The following is a 19,762-nucleotide window of genomic DNA, read 5'->3' as shown; positions in this document are numbered from 1 at the left end:
ACTGAACAAAAGGACAGAAAACCTTAGGAGAAAAATGCTTGAGAAGCCAAGAGGAAAGGGGATGATCTCGGGCTTGTGTAGGAGGGAGAATCCCTGTGAAGTACTGAGAGCAAATAAACAGACTGATCCTTTTTGGTCCCAGATGCCGTGCACTTAGATTCAAGGGAAGAGAAGGAACATTTGCGTACTGCTTATGACAGTGAACCCCCAGGGTCAATGTTTCTGTAGATAGTTGTCATCTGACCTTCACAACAAAACTGAAAATGAGGTTTTAATATTTGGGGAAGCAAGACTGTACACAGTTATAGAACATAGACGTTGGGGTTGAATTACGTGGGTTCTCTCTGTGACTAGATTTGTGGACTTGGGCAAGGACTCAATCTCTGTGCGTCTCAGTTTCTCATCCATGAAGTGGGGTCAAAAATAGTACCTCACTCACAGAACTGTTGTGGGGAGCAAACACCACAGTGTTCTACTCACTGCCTTTTCCTCTGGGCCCTCATCTCCTTCCTTCTGGAGGACTGCCTGACCCTCCAAGACGGCAGTGGCCACTCCCTCCTGCAATTCACGTTCTATGATTGCATCTACTGATTACTTACCGAAAGTTTTTACTTTTGTATTTCCTCCACTACACCTTAAGTTAGGAGCCACAGCTTTTAACTCTTTATATGACTGCTGACTAAACTTCTGCTTCAACTAAAGGAATGGACAAATTTTCTATCTACTCGGTTGACTCCTTTCAACTGTTTCTCAAAAACCAAACAGAGTTCAATCAACAATGTTTAAATTATGTACTCCTTTTAATGTTATTGGGCACACTGTAAGCCTTTAAATAAAAAGATAATAGGTTCTTGGCTTGAAACAACCCCAAAGCTTTAATGTTCATGGAGTTTAAAAGAAAATGATACATGAGATTATCTTCTAGATTACTTTTTCTAGGCATAGTCATTTCAAACAATTTCAAATGCCCTAGCCTCTCAAACATCTCTGAGAAACTGGAACACCCATTAAACTGGGGTTTTGACAATTCAATAAATAGGGCACTTGATGTCATGCAGTCATTCTGCATTTCACTAAACATCATTTCAAATCTATAAAATTCTTTATGATGTGAGTTAATAGCTGTGGAAAATATGCAATATCTGAAAAAAAAGTTAAGCAATTTTATGAGCCATATGGAATATCTGTCATTCTTCACGGACTGTTTTAATCCTTCCATGTAAATTTTTATAGCACAGAAAGTTTTTCTCAATACATTTCTCTATAAAATGACGAAACAAGACCACATGTTTACCTTTTGGAAAGTAGACACAGGTGAAACAGCAAACGTATTTCCCTCCCCAAACACTTCTGTCCAATTCCTTTGAGATACTTTCATTCTGTTTTTAAAATGGTACTCATTATCAGGATTGAAAGCCTAGATCCAAAGAGAACAGAGAAGCACTATTATTATCTATTTCTATAGCAACAAATATTAGCGTTAGAAAAGCAGAAAAATAGCCTCAGACTACTTAGGTAATGGGATCTCTCAAATATCCCAACAGCACATGTTCCTGAGCTAGTGCAGGGAAACGGATGAGTGAAGCGGAGCTCTCCTATCCTGCCCAGCATCCACTCTGAGGCAACACGGGGTGCATGGCCAGGTGTCCTGGAGCTGCCCCAGGTATAGCCAGGCAGCAGGGCTGTAAAGGCCCCTGCCTTCACATAGCTACTGTAACTACTCAGGGAAAAAGGCCAGAAACCAAACCACAGGAACACCCCATGTGAAAGCATTTATGATGTGAATAATCAGGAAAACACGAGGGAAAGCTATTTAATTATCCTAAGAGCTGAGAAAGCTATTAAAATTAGAAAGGTATTTCACTAAAACTAAAAACACAGAATGAATGGTTGCTCTGTTTTTACAATACAAAGTAAGGTTCCTAACAGCTAAATTAATATCTTTAATGATATCATTATCACTTGTTATTAAGTCAGAGGATAGTAGGTAGCTTAAACAAAATCAAAACACAAAGTACTTCATTTTAGAGATACTATACCATTGTAAGCACACCCAGGAGACCAGTGGGAATCGGGTCTTGTTTTATTCTCTCTGCAACCAGTTCTATTAATAGCATCAACATGTTGTAGATTCCTTCATGAATTTCAGTACCCCACTTGTGAACAGCACTCGAAGTCAGGAGCTACAAAAACAAAGGGCGCTTTAAAGTCTAACTTGAAAAGAAAAAGTCTATTATTCATCAGTTCAGTCTTGAATCAAGAGAGTATTACCACAGTATATGACTTTTATGCAGATGACTTGCTTTAAAAGACCCATAGCTTGCAGCCAATCTACATGCTCAATGATTTCAAAGTCAACACTGAGTTTTGTTTTTGAACACTGATTCCTTTACACTGAAGCTGTTGGTTTAAAAGACAATTTTCATTTGTTTCTCTAACTTTTTGTTATTACTAAGGGAGGTCAAGTGGTGTAGAGCAAATAAGAATCTGAGACCAAATCTTGGAGCTACTACTGTTCTCTAGCTGTATAGCCTTAGACAGTTCCCAAAGGCTCAGTTCTCTCATATCTAAAGAGTCAAAATTCATACCTACTTCACACAGATATGGTAAGTATCAAAAAGATAGAACAAATGTGAAACTGTTTTATAAATAGTAAGGAATTAACATACTATGGCTGCCACTATTAACCAATATTCCTAGAATCTAAGAAATGGATGCTATATTTCATGATTTGAATATACACATTCTTGTTGCATTTTTAGTATCTCAAACACAGGACTTTATCTTCCCACCTGTTGACCAGATGGCAGCCAGACTTTGAATGTGAAAAAAAAATTTAGAAATACTTTACCAGATTAGTTTGCTTATATTTTCCTTTTTGATATGTATAGAAGTAACATTCAATTTTAAAAAATGTTTAAGCAAATCTAAAAGAACTCTAAGTGATCAGCCATTTAGCATTTTGTAACTATTTTTCTTAAATATAAAACACAAAACATACAACAATGGTGCATCTTACACTCAGCATCTTAGATTTGTTAAGAAGGAGGGGAAAGGTGCATAGATGAATCTAAAATAATCATCAGTGGATTTCTCCAATCCTCAGTCTAGTCCTTGGGGAAATCTAATGCAAGAACAACTTGCCGGAATGGGGAATGAAAAATCAAAGGGTTTCACTTAATAAAATAATGGCAAATTGGCATGGTGGTTTCATGTTTTTGTAAGATTTCCCTTCAGAGGGAAAATACTACGCAATAAAAATTCCACCTTGGTCACACTGAGAACCCCTTAACGAGCGCAGCCTGAAAGAACCCAAACTTGTTTAGCTGCAGAGAAAAATCCTAGTTCCAGATTTTCTAAATACCAATTAGCTGCACTATTTGCTCAAACAAGCAATAATTGTAAGATTGATTTTATATAAACCGAGTTACCTTTTTTTTTGCAAGAACTTTTTGCCTAACTATATCTTCTTTCTATACTTAAATAATAAAGCAAAATCAAGCAGAGATCAGCATTCAAGTGTCATGTGACCACAAAATAAAATGTATGTGGATTCCACACCACTCCCTCTGTTGCCATCTCATCTGTTCAGTTTTTAAAAATTTATTTATTTATTTATTTACTTACTTATTTATTTATTTATTCATGACAGACATAGAGAGAGAGAGGCAGAGACACAGGAGGAGGGAGAAGCAGACTCCATGCTGGGAGCCCAACGCGGGACTCGATCCCAGGACTCCCTAGGATCCTCCAATGGCAGGCGCTAAACCGCTGAGCCACCCAGGGGATCCCCCTCTGTTCAGTTTTTAATGTGGAAAAGGAATTCTACCTACCTTGCAGAAGAGGGGAGAAAGACAGGCAGCCCTTTGTAGGGAAGCTGTGCACAAGGTTTAAACAGAACTATGCACTACGGCCAGACCTAGATTTCCTTTTCTGCTTGAGCACACACACAGTAAAGAATCCAGGTTGGCCTGAATGAAAAAGGTGAAGGAGGCAGACATGACAGCAGTGCCCCCTTGGTGTGCCTTATTCATACGGTTGCGCTTATTACTTACACCTTTCCTTCTAATGAAAAATTTGAGGTAGCTTGTAAGAAAAGCCAAAGGAAGAGGGTAGAGGGATAGTCATCACACCAGGAAACACAGTTAAGGGAAGCGATGCCAATTATATAAAACACTACTGAGTTTTCTGGTAGCCAAGTCTAAAGGCACACAGAATTCTGTAAATTAAATTCCTATTTAATTTTTTTAAAAGTATGCTTTATTTATGGGGAGAAACTTTTTAATAGCTCTAAAATGTAAAGAGAATTTAACATATACAGTTTTACATAAACAACACAGAACAATGTAACAGAGGATACCCTTGTGCTCTAACAACCAAGCAACCAACCCCTGGACTATTTTATTTCACTATTACAAACAGCTGAGGACACAATATAAAAGGGTTCTCTGAAGTGTCTCTGCATAAAGTTACAGCAATATACTCCAAACATGTAACTTGCTGGTGACTTGCATTGACACAGGGCTCTCTGGATCTAGAGATCATCAACCTAAAGGTTCTTAACGCTGATATATCTTCCATGACTCTGAATAAAGTTGCATTTTCTTTCTCTGTAAATTTATGCATACAGCATAATGTGTCATAGTATGGTACATTATAAAAATTCTATTTTTAAAAAAATTACTATAATTCTTTTTTTAAGATTTTTATTTATTCATGAGAGACACACAGAGAGAGAGGCAGAGACATAGGCAGAGAAGCAGGCTCCATGCAGGGAGCCCAATGTGGAACTCGATCTCAGGACTCTAGGATCATGCCCTGGGCCGAAAGCAGGCGCTTAACCACTGAGTCACCAAGGGGTCCCAAAAATTACTATAATTCTTAACAGAATTCCTAAGAGTTTAAAATAATTCTAAACGATAAAATGGTTGATGGATTCACCCAAAATGAAAATAAGTCTTGATTCCCTGTAATCTCTGCCCAAATGACAATTTTAAAGGATTTTGCACTTTTTTCAAAGATGAAGCTGTTTTTGTTCCTAAAATTAATTTTGGTATTTATAAAGCCTTGAATCAAGGGAGATTCTACCAAGATATAGATGGGAATAATAGTTTACAGATGAACAGTTTATTTTACTGGGTTTTAAGATAAATACAATCTTCACCCATCTGTAGAATTCTAGTGACTGCCTTGCATATGGGAGAAAAATGGATGTCAAAACCCAGAAGGACAAGACAGCAGGGAGACTCATTCATTCAGTAAAGATTTACTAAGCTCTTTCTCAGAGGTAGGCACGGACTATGCGCTGGGGAAAACCAGTGTCTATAACATTGTCCCTGCTCTTGGGGATTCAGGGCTCATGTCCTGAAAAGGGAATCATGCTGAGTTAGACTGCTTTCAGAAACACAAGTCCTGTGATCTCCTATTCTCCCTGTTAAGAAAAATTGCTTTATAAGCGATGTGACCAGAAGGGTTGAAGCACATCACTCTACCTCTGATAGAGATGCTGCCACAAGCATGCCATTTTGCCATGAAACATACTCAATCTAATTGAACTTTGTACAGTTTAAAATGCCTGCTTCTGTCTCAGCACAACAATCAGTTTAAATGGCTTGTATTCTGTAAATAAGCATTATGTTTCTAAATGCCCTAAGCCTCAGTTTAGTGTGATATGTAATTTCCAAGTATAAGTAAGTCTTAGCCTATTCTCTGACAATTAAAGAGAAGGAAGTAAAAGTGACAGCTGCCCAAAGACATGTGCAAACAAATACAAAAGTAAATCATTCCTAAGCCCCAAATTGGGAGCAAATTTGTTCATAGTAGGGGATTCCTCAGTTGAACAAGACTCAAAAACTGGTCTCACACAAAAAACTGAAACTAAAACAAAAAGCCTATTCACCCCACCCCCCATGCACACACAAAAAAACAGACTAGCACATTTTTTCTTACCTTTTTAAATGCTTCAGGCATACACCTATCCATAAATCTTTTACAATTCTCATCAGACTCGGAAAGACCTTAGTAAAATAAATGAAACAATATGCCTTACTAAGATTTTAGGCAGTTTGCAGAAATCATATATATCATTCCAAATTCATATGCATGGAACTATTTATTTACAGAAACACTGATTCCCAAGGGATTATTAAAAGCAGAATATATATACTCTGATGAAGGAACAGGCTGACAGTCACAGTATTAGTGTATTTGTTACCAGCACAATATATTATCAATATGTATTAATTTGTATACAATTATTAATAGTAAAATAAATACTAATTAGAAGTGAAGTGGTTGAACTTATGTTTCCATTATCAGAGTAACTTTAAATGATCTGACTTAACACCAACAGCAGCTCATCACTAGCTATTACTGTTTTCCTAAACAGCTCTATAAAAACACAAATATTCTCAATAGATACAAAAATCACTCTTCCCTAAAACAAACCAATGGACTCTGTGCTATCAAATGCACAGAGTTGTGTCTGGCACACAATAAGTGATAAATATTTGCTAAGTGAATGAATGAATCCACTGTAAAATTGTTTTTTGGAATATACAGTTTAAAAAAACTTAGTAATGTATTTTGCTTATCATTGGGAACACTGTTGGGACACATTTTCTTTTTTTTCAGACCCACCACATAGCATAGTACCTACACCTAACAGGCACGCAATAAATGCTGCTGCTCAGAAGCCAGTCATAACGTGCCATAAAAGGCCATGAGAATTAAATCTGATCCCAGTCAAAGTATTTCCTTTTGATGTGCCTCATTTTTAATCATGGTGGTAAACTATGCACACTTTTAATGAGGGGGTAAAAAAACACAAAACAGTGGACCAATTCATCTTACTTTAACTAAGTATGAAAAATAAATTTTTTTCTTCAATATATTTAGAGTCTAGAAGCTTCCTTCTATTGACACTCATTTTCCAACCTGGAGGTATTTTATTACTCTATTAGTTTAACATTTGCAAAGCATTTAAGATAGTGCCAAACATTTAATATGCAAAAAATGTTCACTAAATAAACATTACTTTCTTCTCTTAAAGAATAAAAAGCCACTGAATTAAACCTTAAAGTGCTCCAAGCTTTTGTGGAAAACATTCATTTCAATTTCTATAAAGCTTTTCAATTATATTTTAAAGATTCTCTTAACTGTGTTGGAGCTAGAAGAAAACAGTTGGTTTAATTCAAAGCTTTTATTCCACAGGGACTAAACCAAGACTAGGAGAGTAAATGATCAAATATTATACAGATGGGCAAATATTACACAAGAGTGAAGATTAATGTTAGGCCTCCTATCAAAACAAACAAACCAGCCTCCTCCTCCTGTGTCCTGTGGTGTGAGAACTTACCAAGTCTGGCCAGGTAGGTAGACGCCAACAGGCATTTGCCTAGTGATTCTTCCCGCTTGTAAGGGATGGACCAGTGATCAGTCAAAACTCGGCTTTCCAGTTCATACAAATTTGTTGTAGGGAATTCAATTCCTTCCCCTGAGCAGTTTCCATTTTCATCATTCTTCTGACAAAAAGGGATTATGGTAAGAAAACAAATACACCCATTAGAGACTACTGTAAAATGTCTCACTTGGGCACAGAACAGACGTTGACTCCATGGTAGCCTTTGTGAACAAGGAGTGTGGATTCCCCATCTCTTTCTCACAGTCACATCTTTTGCCAGACTATCTTGGATACTCCCAGCTTGCATCACGGCAGCACCCCCACCCCCAATCGCTGAGGCGAGCTCACATCTTTCTTCAATCTCTCACTATGAAAGAGGACACCCACCTTCACCTGTTTTCAGAGGGGAGAGGTTTCTCTACAAAGAGTTCTCCATATTGTTGTCTCCATCTCCTCACACCTGCCCCTTCTCGCCACCCAGTATGGATTCCGGAGTCCCCACTCTCCCACCACTACGTCATTAAATCCAATGGATGGTTTCAGTTCTTCTCTTCCTCAGCAGTTTCTGCCCTTATGCCTACTTCCTCTTCTTGAAATGCCAGCTCATAGGCACACCTCCCTGTTCTCCTCCTTTGGGGTCTGGCTCTGTTCTGTCTCTTCTGGTACACTCCCTCCTCCTGGCCAACAAATACTGAAGCTTCTCAAACTTCAGTGCAAGGCTCTGGCGTTTTCCATCCCCGTGAAGGGCACCACAGGCAGAAATCAGGGACTCCTCCTTAAAACCCTGTTCTCATCCCTCTCAAGACCTGGTTATGAGACCCCCTAAATTTCTCTCAAATCCATCTACTTCTGTCCACTTACATGGCAATGCCACTATTCCTAATTCACTTGTCTACCTTCTTCAACCTACATGACTCCTGCGCATCCTTAACTCTTTCAGAAAAGCCTTTTTGGCACTTCTAAACTATACTGAGTTCCTCTATTTTGTACTCTTACCATCTTCAAATTCCCTTTCATAGCACTGCTCACAAATTTTACACATATTTGTGACATATTTTATGTTTGCCCCCAACTAGCCCAAGCCCCCCACTAGCTCCATGAAGATGGGGACTCTGTCTGGTTTTTACAACCTCTGTATCTCCAGAACCTGGTGCCTAATACAAAGCAGGTGTTTAATATATGTTGACGAGTGAAAAAATACTTCATCCAAACAAAGTTTAACTATCAACAGGGTAACTGCCAGACTTTCCATCAGTTCTTACCACAGTAATTTTTTATAAAGCAAACAGGGCCCCTCCCCTAAACTGCCTAATACCTACTTTGGTTTCTTTAAAACATAAATATTTTCACAATTCACTCTATAATCATTACTAAATAAAATTATTCCATTAAAAAATTACCTTTAGCCTCAGTTAAGGAAAAGACCATTAATACAAGGCAGAAGTGATAAAAATACACAGAAAAAAATGATTTTCAATCCCATGAGTTAAAGGAATGTGACATTTTTTTTAAGGTTCATGGTTAAACTGGGATGAAAATTATTTTTTTTAAAGATTTTATTTATTTATTCATGAGAGACAGGGGGGGGGGGGGCGGATACAGGCAGAGGGAGAAGCAGGCTCCATGCAGGGAGCCTGACGTAGGACTTGATCTTGGGTCTCCAGAATCAGGCCCTGGGCTGAAGGTGGCACTAAACCACTGAGCAACCCGGGCTGCCCATGGGATGAAAATTAGACAAAAACTAGAAAGGTGATGAAAAACTAAAACTGAAGCAGACAATAATGTAAATTGAAGGTGCAAGGTGGGGGTGGATGAAATGGGTTTAGAATCATAATGTATGGGGAATATTCAATTTTCAAAATATAATACTTTTCAGAAATACATACAATTAATAAGTTCTGTAAACAAAATAATTTTACTTAAAGGAATCTGAGGATACTCAATGAAGAGTAAAGATTTTAGTGTACTTTCAAAATTGTTTGTTAAATTGCTTGAATTTATTAACCTAGGACCAAAGTAGAATTAAGGCATACAAAAAAAAAATTCAATTGGATGACAGGTTATATCATTATTACAAATTATCTATCATTAATTTCTACAGAAGTTAATAGATCACATCACATATGAAATCATCAAATGCAGCAGCTACTAAAACTACAAGCTTACAAACAGGACTGCTGCCTTTCTAAGAGTCACAAGAGAGCTGTGTCCTCTTCCTGCTTCAGTGTTGAGAACACTACGAGGTCAGCAGCAGCATGTGACCCAGAAGAGGATCTGCCCTAGAACTCTGATCTTGGACTTCCAGCCTCCAGAACAATATAAAATGAATTTCTGCTGTTCATAAGCCAAAAAAACCCAAGCAACCATAGAGCTAAGAGCTTCCTCTGGGGGCAGGGGGCAAGGTCTTTAACATTATTATCATGTGCCCATTGAAGTGATGCACTGGGAAGGCATGACATCACTTCTGTGGTAGTCCTGCCAAATGTGCAAAACCTAAACCTAGTCACAAGGAAACCCAACATGAAAAATATTCAAAAACTAACTAGCCTGTATTTTTCAAAAATGTTAAAATCATAAAGGACTGAGGATGACTAGACAGACATAACTCAATGTGACATGGGCTCCTGGGGTTAGATCTCAAAACAGGAATTTTTGTTTTAGTTTTACTTTATTTACTCCTTGGCTTCAAAGGACTTTCGTATTCGATCAGTGTTAATTTCCCCATTTTGATAACATACGAAGGTTAAAAAAGAGAGTATCTTCATCTTTAGGAAATACACGCTAAAGTATCATGTCCATAATTTATTCTCAAACAGTTCAGGAAAAGCAGTAACAAAGACACACATATTTACATACACATATGTATGCATACAGATGGAAAGAATAATAAAGAGAATGTGATAAAATGTTAACATGTGAACAACCCAAATAAAGGTCATATAAAAATTCCAGATTTTTGTGATAGAGTTGCAATGTACTTTTTTTGCAACTTTTCTGTAAATATGGAATATTTCAAAATTAATATAAAACAATTCAGTCAGTTAAATATACAAAGATAGAATTTTGGAGCCAGACAGAATCTAAGAAAATTCAGTATTTTACACACGAAGACCCACGTGAATCTAGAGAGGTGGGGGTGTATTTACAGTGGAGGGAAAAGAAGTTATATTATACTTAGTATGCTCTACTTAAGAACTCCCTTCTATTTGGTAACATAAATAATTTGGCTTCTGAATACCTTTACGTTTTAGCCTCAGAAGACCAAATAAGTATACATGATCTTTGTAGAAAATACAGAAAATATGAACAGCAAAAAATAAAACCCATTAATTCCACCACTTAAAAATTAATCACACTGACATTTTAATAAATATTTTTCCAGTAAAAGCGATTTCTTTAACGGATCTTATTTTCTTAAAAATGCACAAATGTGGAACTAACCACCTCTATAGACTCCCATCGTTCTCTCATATAAAGCAAGCATTAATGCAGTACTTCTTCTATCTGATTTAAAAGATGATGCACAAAGCAATAATTATAAAACTGTGTTAATGGAGCCGTGTTTTGTAGCTATTGAAATTAAGTCGGTATTACTCTGAACTACACTGCTACAAATTCAGATGTTAATTATAATCCATAGGGCAACCGCTAAGAACTTAAAAATATATATAGTGAAAGAAAAAAGAAGAGAATTAAAACAGTAAACTCAAAAATACCTACTTAATACAAAAGACAAGGAGTAATGGAAGACTAAAGGAACAAAAAAGCCTAACACATAGAAAACATATAGCAAAATGCCAGATGTAAATTTTGTCTTATTAATTAAGTTATAATTACCAGTAATATGTTAAACATAAAGGGACTAAACATTCCAATGAAAATGATAGATATTTGCAGAATGGATTTTAAAAAATGATCCAGGAATGCCTGGGTGGCTTGGCGGCTGAATGCCTGCCTTTGGCCCAGGGCATGATCCTGGGGTCCTGGAATCGAGTCCCGCATCGGGCTCCTGCATGGAGCCTGCTCCTCTCTCTGCCTGTGTCTCTGCCTCTCTCTTTCTCTCATGAATAAGTAATAATAATTTTTATTTAAAAATCTAAAAAATAAATAAATAAATAATAAAATTAAAAATTAAAAAAATTAAAAATGATCCAACTAGGGATGCCTGGGTGGCTCAGTTGGTTGAGCACTGAACTCTTGATTTCAGCTCAGGTTATGACCTCAGGGTCATGAGATCAAGTCCTGCTTTGGGCTCTGCACTGAGTGTGGAGGCTGCTTGGGATTCTCTCTCCCTCTGCCTTTCCTCTTGTTTGTGTGCACGTGCTCACTCTCTTAAAAAACAAAAAGAAGGGATCCCTGGGTGGCGCAGCGGTTTAGCACCTGCCTTTGGCCCAGGGCGCGATCCTGGAGACCCGGGATCGAATCCCACATCGGGCTCCCAGTGCATGGAGCCTGCTTCTCCTTCTGCCTATGTCTCTGCCTCTCTCTCTCTCTGTGTGACTATCATAAATAAATAAAAATTTAAAAAAAAGATAAAAATTTTAAAAATTAAAAAAAAATTAAAAATGATCCAACTATATGTTATCTTTGGATAACAGACACGCTTTAGATTCAAAGACACAAAGAGGCTGAAATTAAACAATGGAAAAGATATAACATGTACAGATAAAGGAATTGGAGTAGCTAGTTATACCAGTATCAGACATACAAGATATAGGACAAATATACTACCAAGGATAAAAAGGGACATTTCATAATGATAAAAATAGTCAATATAATGGAAAGATAAAAGGATGGAAAAAGATGTACTATGAAAACAGTAACCAAAAGAGAGCTGGAGTGGATGGCTACACTAATATCAGAAAAAAAACAAATAATGAGAAAATCGGTTACCAAAGACAAGGAAGTTTTTTTTTTTTTTTTTTTTTAAGATTTAATTTATTTATTCATGAGACACAGAGAGAGAGGCAGAGACACAGGCAGAGGGAGAAGCAGGCTCCATGCAGGGAGCCTGATGTGGGACTCGACCCTGGGTCTCCAGGATCAGGCCCTGAGCTGAAGGCAGTGCTAAACCGCTGAGCCACCCGGGTTGCCCAAGACAAGGAAGTTTTTTTAATGATCAAGGATTAATCCATCAGGAAGACATACAATTATAAAAATGTATGCATCTAACAAAAGAGACTCAAAGGAAGCAAAAAGTGACAGTATTTAAGAGAGCAATACATACTTCAACAAGAATGGTTGGGAGACTTCAATACCTCACTTTTAGTAACAGAACAAGATAAGATCAACAAGGACATGGAAGAGTTAAATACTACAAACTAAATCTTAAAGACTTTTCTAGAACATTCTACCCAATCACAGCAGACTTGACATTCTTTGTAAGTACACATAGAATACTCTTCAGGATAGAGCATGTTAGGTCCTAAAACAAACCTCAATAAATCTGAAAGCATTACAACCAAAAGTGCATTCTCTGACCACAGTGGAATGAATTGAGAAATCAACACAGAAGAAATCTGGGAAATCTAAAAACATGTGAAAATTAAACAACATACTTCTAAACAATGAGTCAAAAAAAAAAAAAACTCAAAGGATATTAGTGCTTTGAGATTAATGAAAATTAAAATAGAACACAATGAAATTTATGATGCAGTGATTAGAGGGAAAATTTTTTTAATTTTTTTTTTTTTAATTTATGATAGTCACACAGAGAGAGAGAGAGAGAGAAAGAGAGGCAAAGACATAGGCAGAGGGAGAAGCAGGCTCCATGCACCAGGAGCCCGACGTGGGATTTGATCCTGGGTCTCCAGGATCGTGCCCTGGGCCAAAGGCAGGCGCTAAACCGCTGCGCCACCCAGGGATACCAAGGGAAATTTTTTTAAAAAGAAAGTTCTCAAGTCAATAACCCGGCCATGAACCTTAAAAAACTAGAAAAAGAAAAAAAAAAGAAAAAAAAAAAGCTAGAAAAAGCAAACTAAACCCAAGGAAGCAGAAGGAAAGAACTAAGGATTAGAGTAGAAATAAATGAAAGGATAGAAAAAAACAATGGAGACAATAAATAAAAGCAAAAGCTGGTTCTTTGAAAAGATCAACAAAAAGGAGAAATCTGTAGCTAGACTGAACAAGAAAGAGAGAAGATTCAAAATCACTAAAACCAGGAATGAAAGAGGGGATCAACACTGACCTTACAGAAATAAAAATGGCCGTAAAGAATACTATTGATGGTTATATGCCAACTAATTAGATAACACAGATGCGATGGATATATTCCTAGGATATGAACTACCAATACTGACTCAAGAAGCAAAATCTGAATAGGTCTGTACCAAGCAAAGGAATGCTTTGTAATCAAAACCTCCCACCAAGAAAAGCCCAGGGCAGATCCCATCACTGATGAATTGTACCAAACTCTTAAAGAGGAATTAAGAACATCAATCCCTCATATTCTTCCGTCCATCCAAAAAGAAAGGAAGAAAGAAAAGGAGGGAACACTTACCAATTTATTTTAGGAGGTCAGTATTATTCTGATATTAAAACCAGACAAAGGGATCCCTGGGTGGCGCAGCGGTTTGGCACCTGCCTTTGGCCCAGGGCGCGATCCTGGAGACCCGGGATCGAATCCCACGTCGGGCTCCCGGTGCATGGAGCCTGCTTCTCCCTCTGCCTGTGTCTCTGCCTCTCTCTCTATCTCTCTGTGACTATCATAAATAAATAAAAATTTAAAAAAATTAAAAAAAAAAAAAAACCAAAGACACTACTTCACATCAATGGATGCTTGATAAATGGATAAACCAAATGTGGTATATGCATATAATAGTATACTCAGTCTTTAAAAAGAAGGAAATTCTAATGCATGCTACAACATGCATGAGCCTTGAAGACATTAGTGCTAAGTGAAGTAAGCCAAACACAAAAGGACAAATACTGTATGATTCCATATGCGAGGTAACTAGAGTATGATACAGAAAATAGAATGGTGGTTGCCAAGGGCTGGAGGCAAGGAAGAATATGAAGTTACTATTTACTGAGTATATATAGTTTCAATTTGGGAAGATGAAAAAATTCTGGAGATGAACGGTGTGATTGTTGTAGAACCATGGAATGTACTTACTGCCACCGAATTATACTTGGAAAAGGTCAAAATGGTAAATTTACATTAGGTATATTTTACCACAGTTTTATTTTTTTTAAAGAATTTTTTTAATTTTTATTTATTTATGATAGTCAGAGAGAGAGAGAGAGAGAGAGAGGCAGAGACACAGGCAGAGGGAGAAGCAGGCTCCATGCACCGGGAGCCCGACAAGGGACTCGATCCCGGGTCTCCAGGATCGCACCCTGGGCCAAAGGCAGAGGCTAAACCGCTGCGCCACCCAGGGATCCCTTTTACCACAGTTTTAAAAAATGGACAAAGATATCATAGAAAAAAAAGACCAATATTCCTATGAATATAGATACAAAAATTCTTCATAATAAACTAGCAAACCAAACCCAGCAGTATAAAAAAAGGATTACATACACGAACAAGTGTGATTTATCCCAGGCATGAAGGGTTCATTTAGCACACAAAAATCAATCAATATAATATACTGCAGAATAAAAGACAAACCCACACGATCATTTCAATAGATCCAGAAAAAAATATTCACAAAATCAAATACTTTTTCATGATAAAAAAAATACTCAACAAAAATAAAAAGGAATTTCCTCAATCTGATAAAAGGCATCTACAAAACAATCTACAAGTAACATCAACTTAATTTTTTTTTTAAAGAGGACTTAAAAGAAAAAAAGATTTTATTTACTTATTCATGAGAGATATATAGAGAGAGGCAGAGACGCAGGCAGAGGGAGAAGCAGGTTATATGCAGGGAGCCCAATGTGGGACTCAATCCCAGGTCTCCAGGATCACACCCTGGGCTGAAGGCGGCGCTAAACCGATGAGCCACCCGGGGTGCCCATCAACTTAATTTTGGAAGACTGAATACTTTCCTCTAAAATCAGGAAAAGAAGGATGTTTGTTCTCACTGCTTCCATTCAACATTATACTGAAGTATCTAGTGAGAACACTTAGGCAAAATAAGAAATAAAAGGTATTTGTTCTTACTGAAAAGGATGAAGTAAAACTAATTATATTCACTGATGACACAATCTTGTAAACAGAAAATTCTAAAATATCCACCAAAAACAAACAAACAAAAAAAACCCTATTAGAACTAATGAGTTTAGAAAGATTGCAGCTGGAGAATACAGTATCAACATGTAAAATTCAGTTGTATTTCTATACACTAGTAATGAACAATTCTAAAATAAAATTAAGAAAATTCCATTTACAATAGTATCAAAAAGAAAAAATATTTAGGAAGTATAAGACTCATACACTGAAAACAAAACATTACAGCAAAGAAATTTTAAAAGACCTAAATAAATGGAAAGACATCCCATGTTCACGGATTGGAAGTTAATATTGTTAAGATGGCTATACTTCCCAGTCTACAGATTCAAAATAATGACCATCAAAATTCCAGCGGGCTTCTTTGCAAAAATTGGCAAATTGACTCCTAAAACTCACATAGATAAGCAAAAAAAAAAAAAAAAAAAAAAAAAAACCCTGAATAGCCAAAATAATCTTGAAAAAGAATAAAGTTTGAGGATCTATAACCTCTCACTTTTAAAACATACTGTAAAGCTATAGTAATCAAGACTATGTGGTACTGGCATAAAGATAAATACACAGATCAACAGAATAGAGGTTTCAGGGGGCACCTGGGTGGCTCAGTGGTTGAGTGTCTGCTAGTAATCAAGACTATGTGGTACTGGCATAAAGATAAATACACAGATCAACAGAATAGAGGTTTCAGGGGCACTTGGGTGGCTCAGTGGTTGAGTGTCTGCCTTTGGCTCAGGTCGTGATCCTGGGACACTGCGACTGAGTTCCCCATCAGGTTCCCCGCAGGGAGCCTACTTCTCCCTCTGCCTATGTCTCTACCTTTCTCTCTCTGTCTCTCATGAGTAAATAAATAAAATCTTAAAAAACAAAAATTTAAAAAGAATAAAGGTTTCATAAATATAAAACCCTTATATTTGTGGTCCACTGATTTTCAACAAGGGTGACAATATAATTTAGTTAATCTTTAACAAAGGCACAAATGAAATTCAATGAAGGCTAGCCCTTTCAACAAATGGTGCTGAGTCAACTAAATATACACAAGCAAAAGAATGAAACTTGATCCCTACACCTCATACCACATACACATATTAACTCAAAATGTAACACAGAAATAAATCTACATGACCTTGGATTAGGCACTTATCTCTTAGGTGGGACACCAAAAAAAAAAAAGTCAAAAGCAAAAATATGTAAATGTTGGATTCTGAACGTCATCAAACTAAAAACTTTTTATGCATCAAAAGACGTCATTAGGAAACTGAAAAGACAATCACAGAATGGAAGAAAATGTTTGCAAATTTCATATCTGATAAAAGACTTTTATCTAAAAAAGAGCTCTTACAACTCCGCAATAAAAAAAGAAACACTTCAATAAAAAATGGGCAAACGGGGGCAACTAGGTGGCTCAGTTAGTTAAGTATCCAACTTAATCTCAGCTAAAGTCTTGATCTCAGGGTGGTGAGTGCCAGCCCTGCACTGGGCTCCACACTGGGCATGGAGCCAACGTGAAAAAACAAACAAATGGACATTTCTCCAAAGAAGATACACAAGTAGCCAATAATTAGCACATGAAAAGATGCTCAAGACCTTGGCCCTCAAGCATATGCAAATCAAACCCCAAAGATGCCACCTTCAGGTACAGTAGAATGACTAAAATTAAAAAGATAAGTATTGGTGAGGATGTGGAGAAACTGAAACCATCATACATTGCTGGTCAGGATATAAAATGGTGCAGTCACTTTGCAAGACAGTTTGGCAGTTCCTCAAAAGTTAATCATAGTTACCACAGGACACAGGAATTATACTTGTTGATATATTTGCAAGATACACCGAGAGAGATGAAACATATGTCCACACCAAAACTTATACATGATGTGCACAGCAGCACTGGTCACAAGAAGTCAAAAAGTGGTAAAATCCCAAATGTCATTAAAACTAATGAATAAATGTGGTAAGTCCATATAATGGAATGTTTTAAGCCCTAAAAATAAACAAAATACTGATACATACTATAACATAAATGACATTCAAAAACATTACAATAAATAAATAAAAGCCAGACCAAAAGGTCACATATTACACAATTCTGTTTATATAAATGTCTAGAATAGGCAAATCCACATAGAAAGCAGATTAGTAGCAGCCACATAGAAAGCAGATTAGTAGCTGCCAGAGGATGGAAGAAAGGAGAAAAGGAGAGGTTGTTAATGGACATAAGGTTTCTTTGGGGGTGACTAAAATATTCTAAAATTAAAGAACAGCGATAGTTGCACAACCCTGTGAAGGCACATTTTATTTTTTTTTAATTTGATTAAGCAGTTTATTTTTATTTATTTTTTTTATTTATGATAGTCACAGAGAGAGAGAGAGAGAGAGAGAGAGAGAGAGGCAGAGACACAGGCAGAGGGAGAAGCAGGCTCCATGCACTGGGAGCCCGACATGGGATTTGATCCCGGGTCTCCAGGATCACGCCCTGGGCCAAAGGCAGGTGCTAAACCGCTGTGCCACCCAGGGATCCGTGAAAGCACATTTTAAAAGAATGAACTTTATGGTATGCAAATTGCATCTCAAGAAAGCTGTTATTTTAAAAAGTTGATTGACAAGAAGGAATTCAGTGATTAGCATCATTAAACATGAATAAACATATAAATAAATCTAAGAATTTCAAAACAGAGTTGTACCTAATGATCTATAATAAAAATGCTACATATGTCCATTTGACAGTTTTAAAACAGCAACTTAAAAAATAATATATTTGAGATCTAAGAGGTGAAAAATCTCATGTTGCCTCCTAAGCAGTGAACATTTTTGATCTTGAAAAAAAAAGGAACAGACCGTGTACACTAACTTAACGAATGACACAGAGCAGCATTACATTTTGAGGAGGTTGCTGCCAACACAAAGAGACAGGGAATCAAAAGAGAGGAGGAAATAGTGACATGAACCCATATTCAGGTTGGTTTAATATTTTGAGTCATCAGTTTGAGTAGAGCCTGTCCTTGGCAAAAATTACCTATTGAGCAAGAGAACACATGCAAAGCGGCTCAAAATTATCCTGTTGCAAAATAGCTCCGAACAGAAATAAGGTATTGGGCTTATTTCTTAGTTCTTAAAAGAACTAAGGAATATAATATACTATTTTCTCATTAGATGCCAAAGCTAAATGATACCCAAGTAACCATTAATGATTACCAGTTCTATATTGATTAGAAATATATTTATCAATAGTTTGCCATGTTCCAGCCAAAGTGCTCAGCAATGGAGAAACAGATAAAGACACAATTCTTGCCTTTAAAGAGGACATTGTGAATGTAAAGCAGGGAAGGGGGTATCCAAGCTAGCCTGTGGATGTTGTGCACTCATTTGCAGTGGGAAGGAGGTATACACAGCTGAAGAAGTTTAAGGGGAACAATACTCCCAGTACTCTCTTACAGAGAATATTATTTCAAAACCAGTCAATTTTAAAAGAGGTTTTACAACATTCAGGTAAATTCACCAGTTGTTGGAGACGCACACAAGGCAATAGAGAAATGAGCTTGCAAACAACTCAATGTTACTTTTTAATGTCAAAATTTTCTAGTGACACTGATTCTTATATATGTAGTTACTTAAGAAAAATAATAGATGAGTTAATGTTGCTAAATCATGGTTTCTGAATAGGCCAGTTTAGGACTAAAATCAAGCAATTAACATTGTTGGATACATAATTTAGGTGATTTCCAAAATTAATAATCTTACTTATGCCCATAAATACATATGAAAATATAAACAAAGCCTCTGTAACTCCCATAATACTTCACAGTAATATATACATGCTAGGAATTCAGATAGCTGTGATTACAATTTAATCTATTGGCAAACTGTTCAAAATAAGGATTACTATCCTACAATCGACTTACTTAAAGGGGCAACTTGGGACGCCTGGGTGGCTCAGCAGTTAAGCATCTATCTGCCTTTGGCTCAGGGTGTGATCCTGGAGTTCCCGGGATCAAGTCTCATCCACATCGGGCTCCCTGCATGGAGCCTGCTTCTCTCTCTGCCTGTGTCTCTGCCCCTCTGTGTGTGTGTCTCTCATGAATAAATAAATATTTTTAAAAAATATTTTTTTAAAAAAAGGGCAACTTAATACTCAGTACTAAGTATTTCCAACTTAGAGAGTCGGAAGTCAAGTTGTAAAGTTTTTCATGGAA

At 36.9% G+C, this 19,762-nt stretch overlaps 1 protein-coding gene across 2 annotated transcripts in view; it reads right to left on the bottom strand.

Annotated features, from left to right (window-relative positions):
- USP24 (ubiquitin specific peptidase 24) overlaps positions 1 to 19,762 on the bottom strand; it is a 138,007-nt gene that overhangs the window by 98,428 nt on the left and 19,817 nt on the right. The window contains exons 2-5 of one of the 2 annotated variants that reach the window (XM_041772379.1): positions 7,358 to 7,523; positions 5,950 to 6,017; positions 2,040 to 2,183; positions 1,295 to 1,417 (exon numbers count right to left, since the gene is read on the bottom strand). In XM_041772379.1, coding sequence (XP_041628313.1) covers positions 1,295 to 1,417; positions 2,040 to 2,183; positions 5,950 to 6,017; positions 7,358 to 7,523 — 501 coding nt within the window. The remainder of the gene's footprint in view (positions 1 to 1,294; positions 1,418 to 2,039; positions 2,184 to 5,949; positions 6,018 to 7,357; positions 7,524 to 19,762) is intronic. The other variant, XM_041772380.1, reaches the window with a different exon arrangement.

The sequence above is a fragment of the Vulpes lagopus genome, chromosome 10 (genome assembly GCF_018345385.1).
Source record: "Vulpes lagopus strain Blue_001 chromosome 10, ASM1834538v1, whole genome shotgun sequence".
In the NCBI taxonomy this organism is placed as follows: domain Eukaryota; kingdom Metazoa; phylum Chordata; class Mammalia; order Carnivora; family Canidae; genus Vulpes; species Vulpes lagopus.
This window is presented reverse-complemented; position numbering and strand designations above follow the sequence as displayed.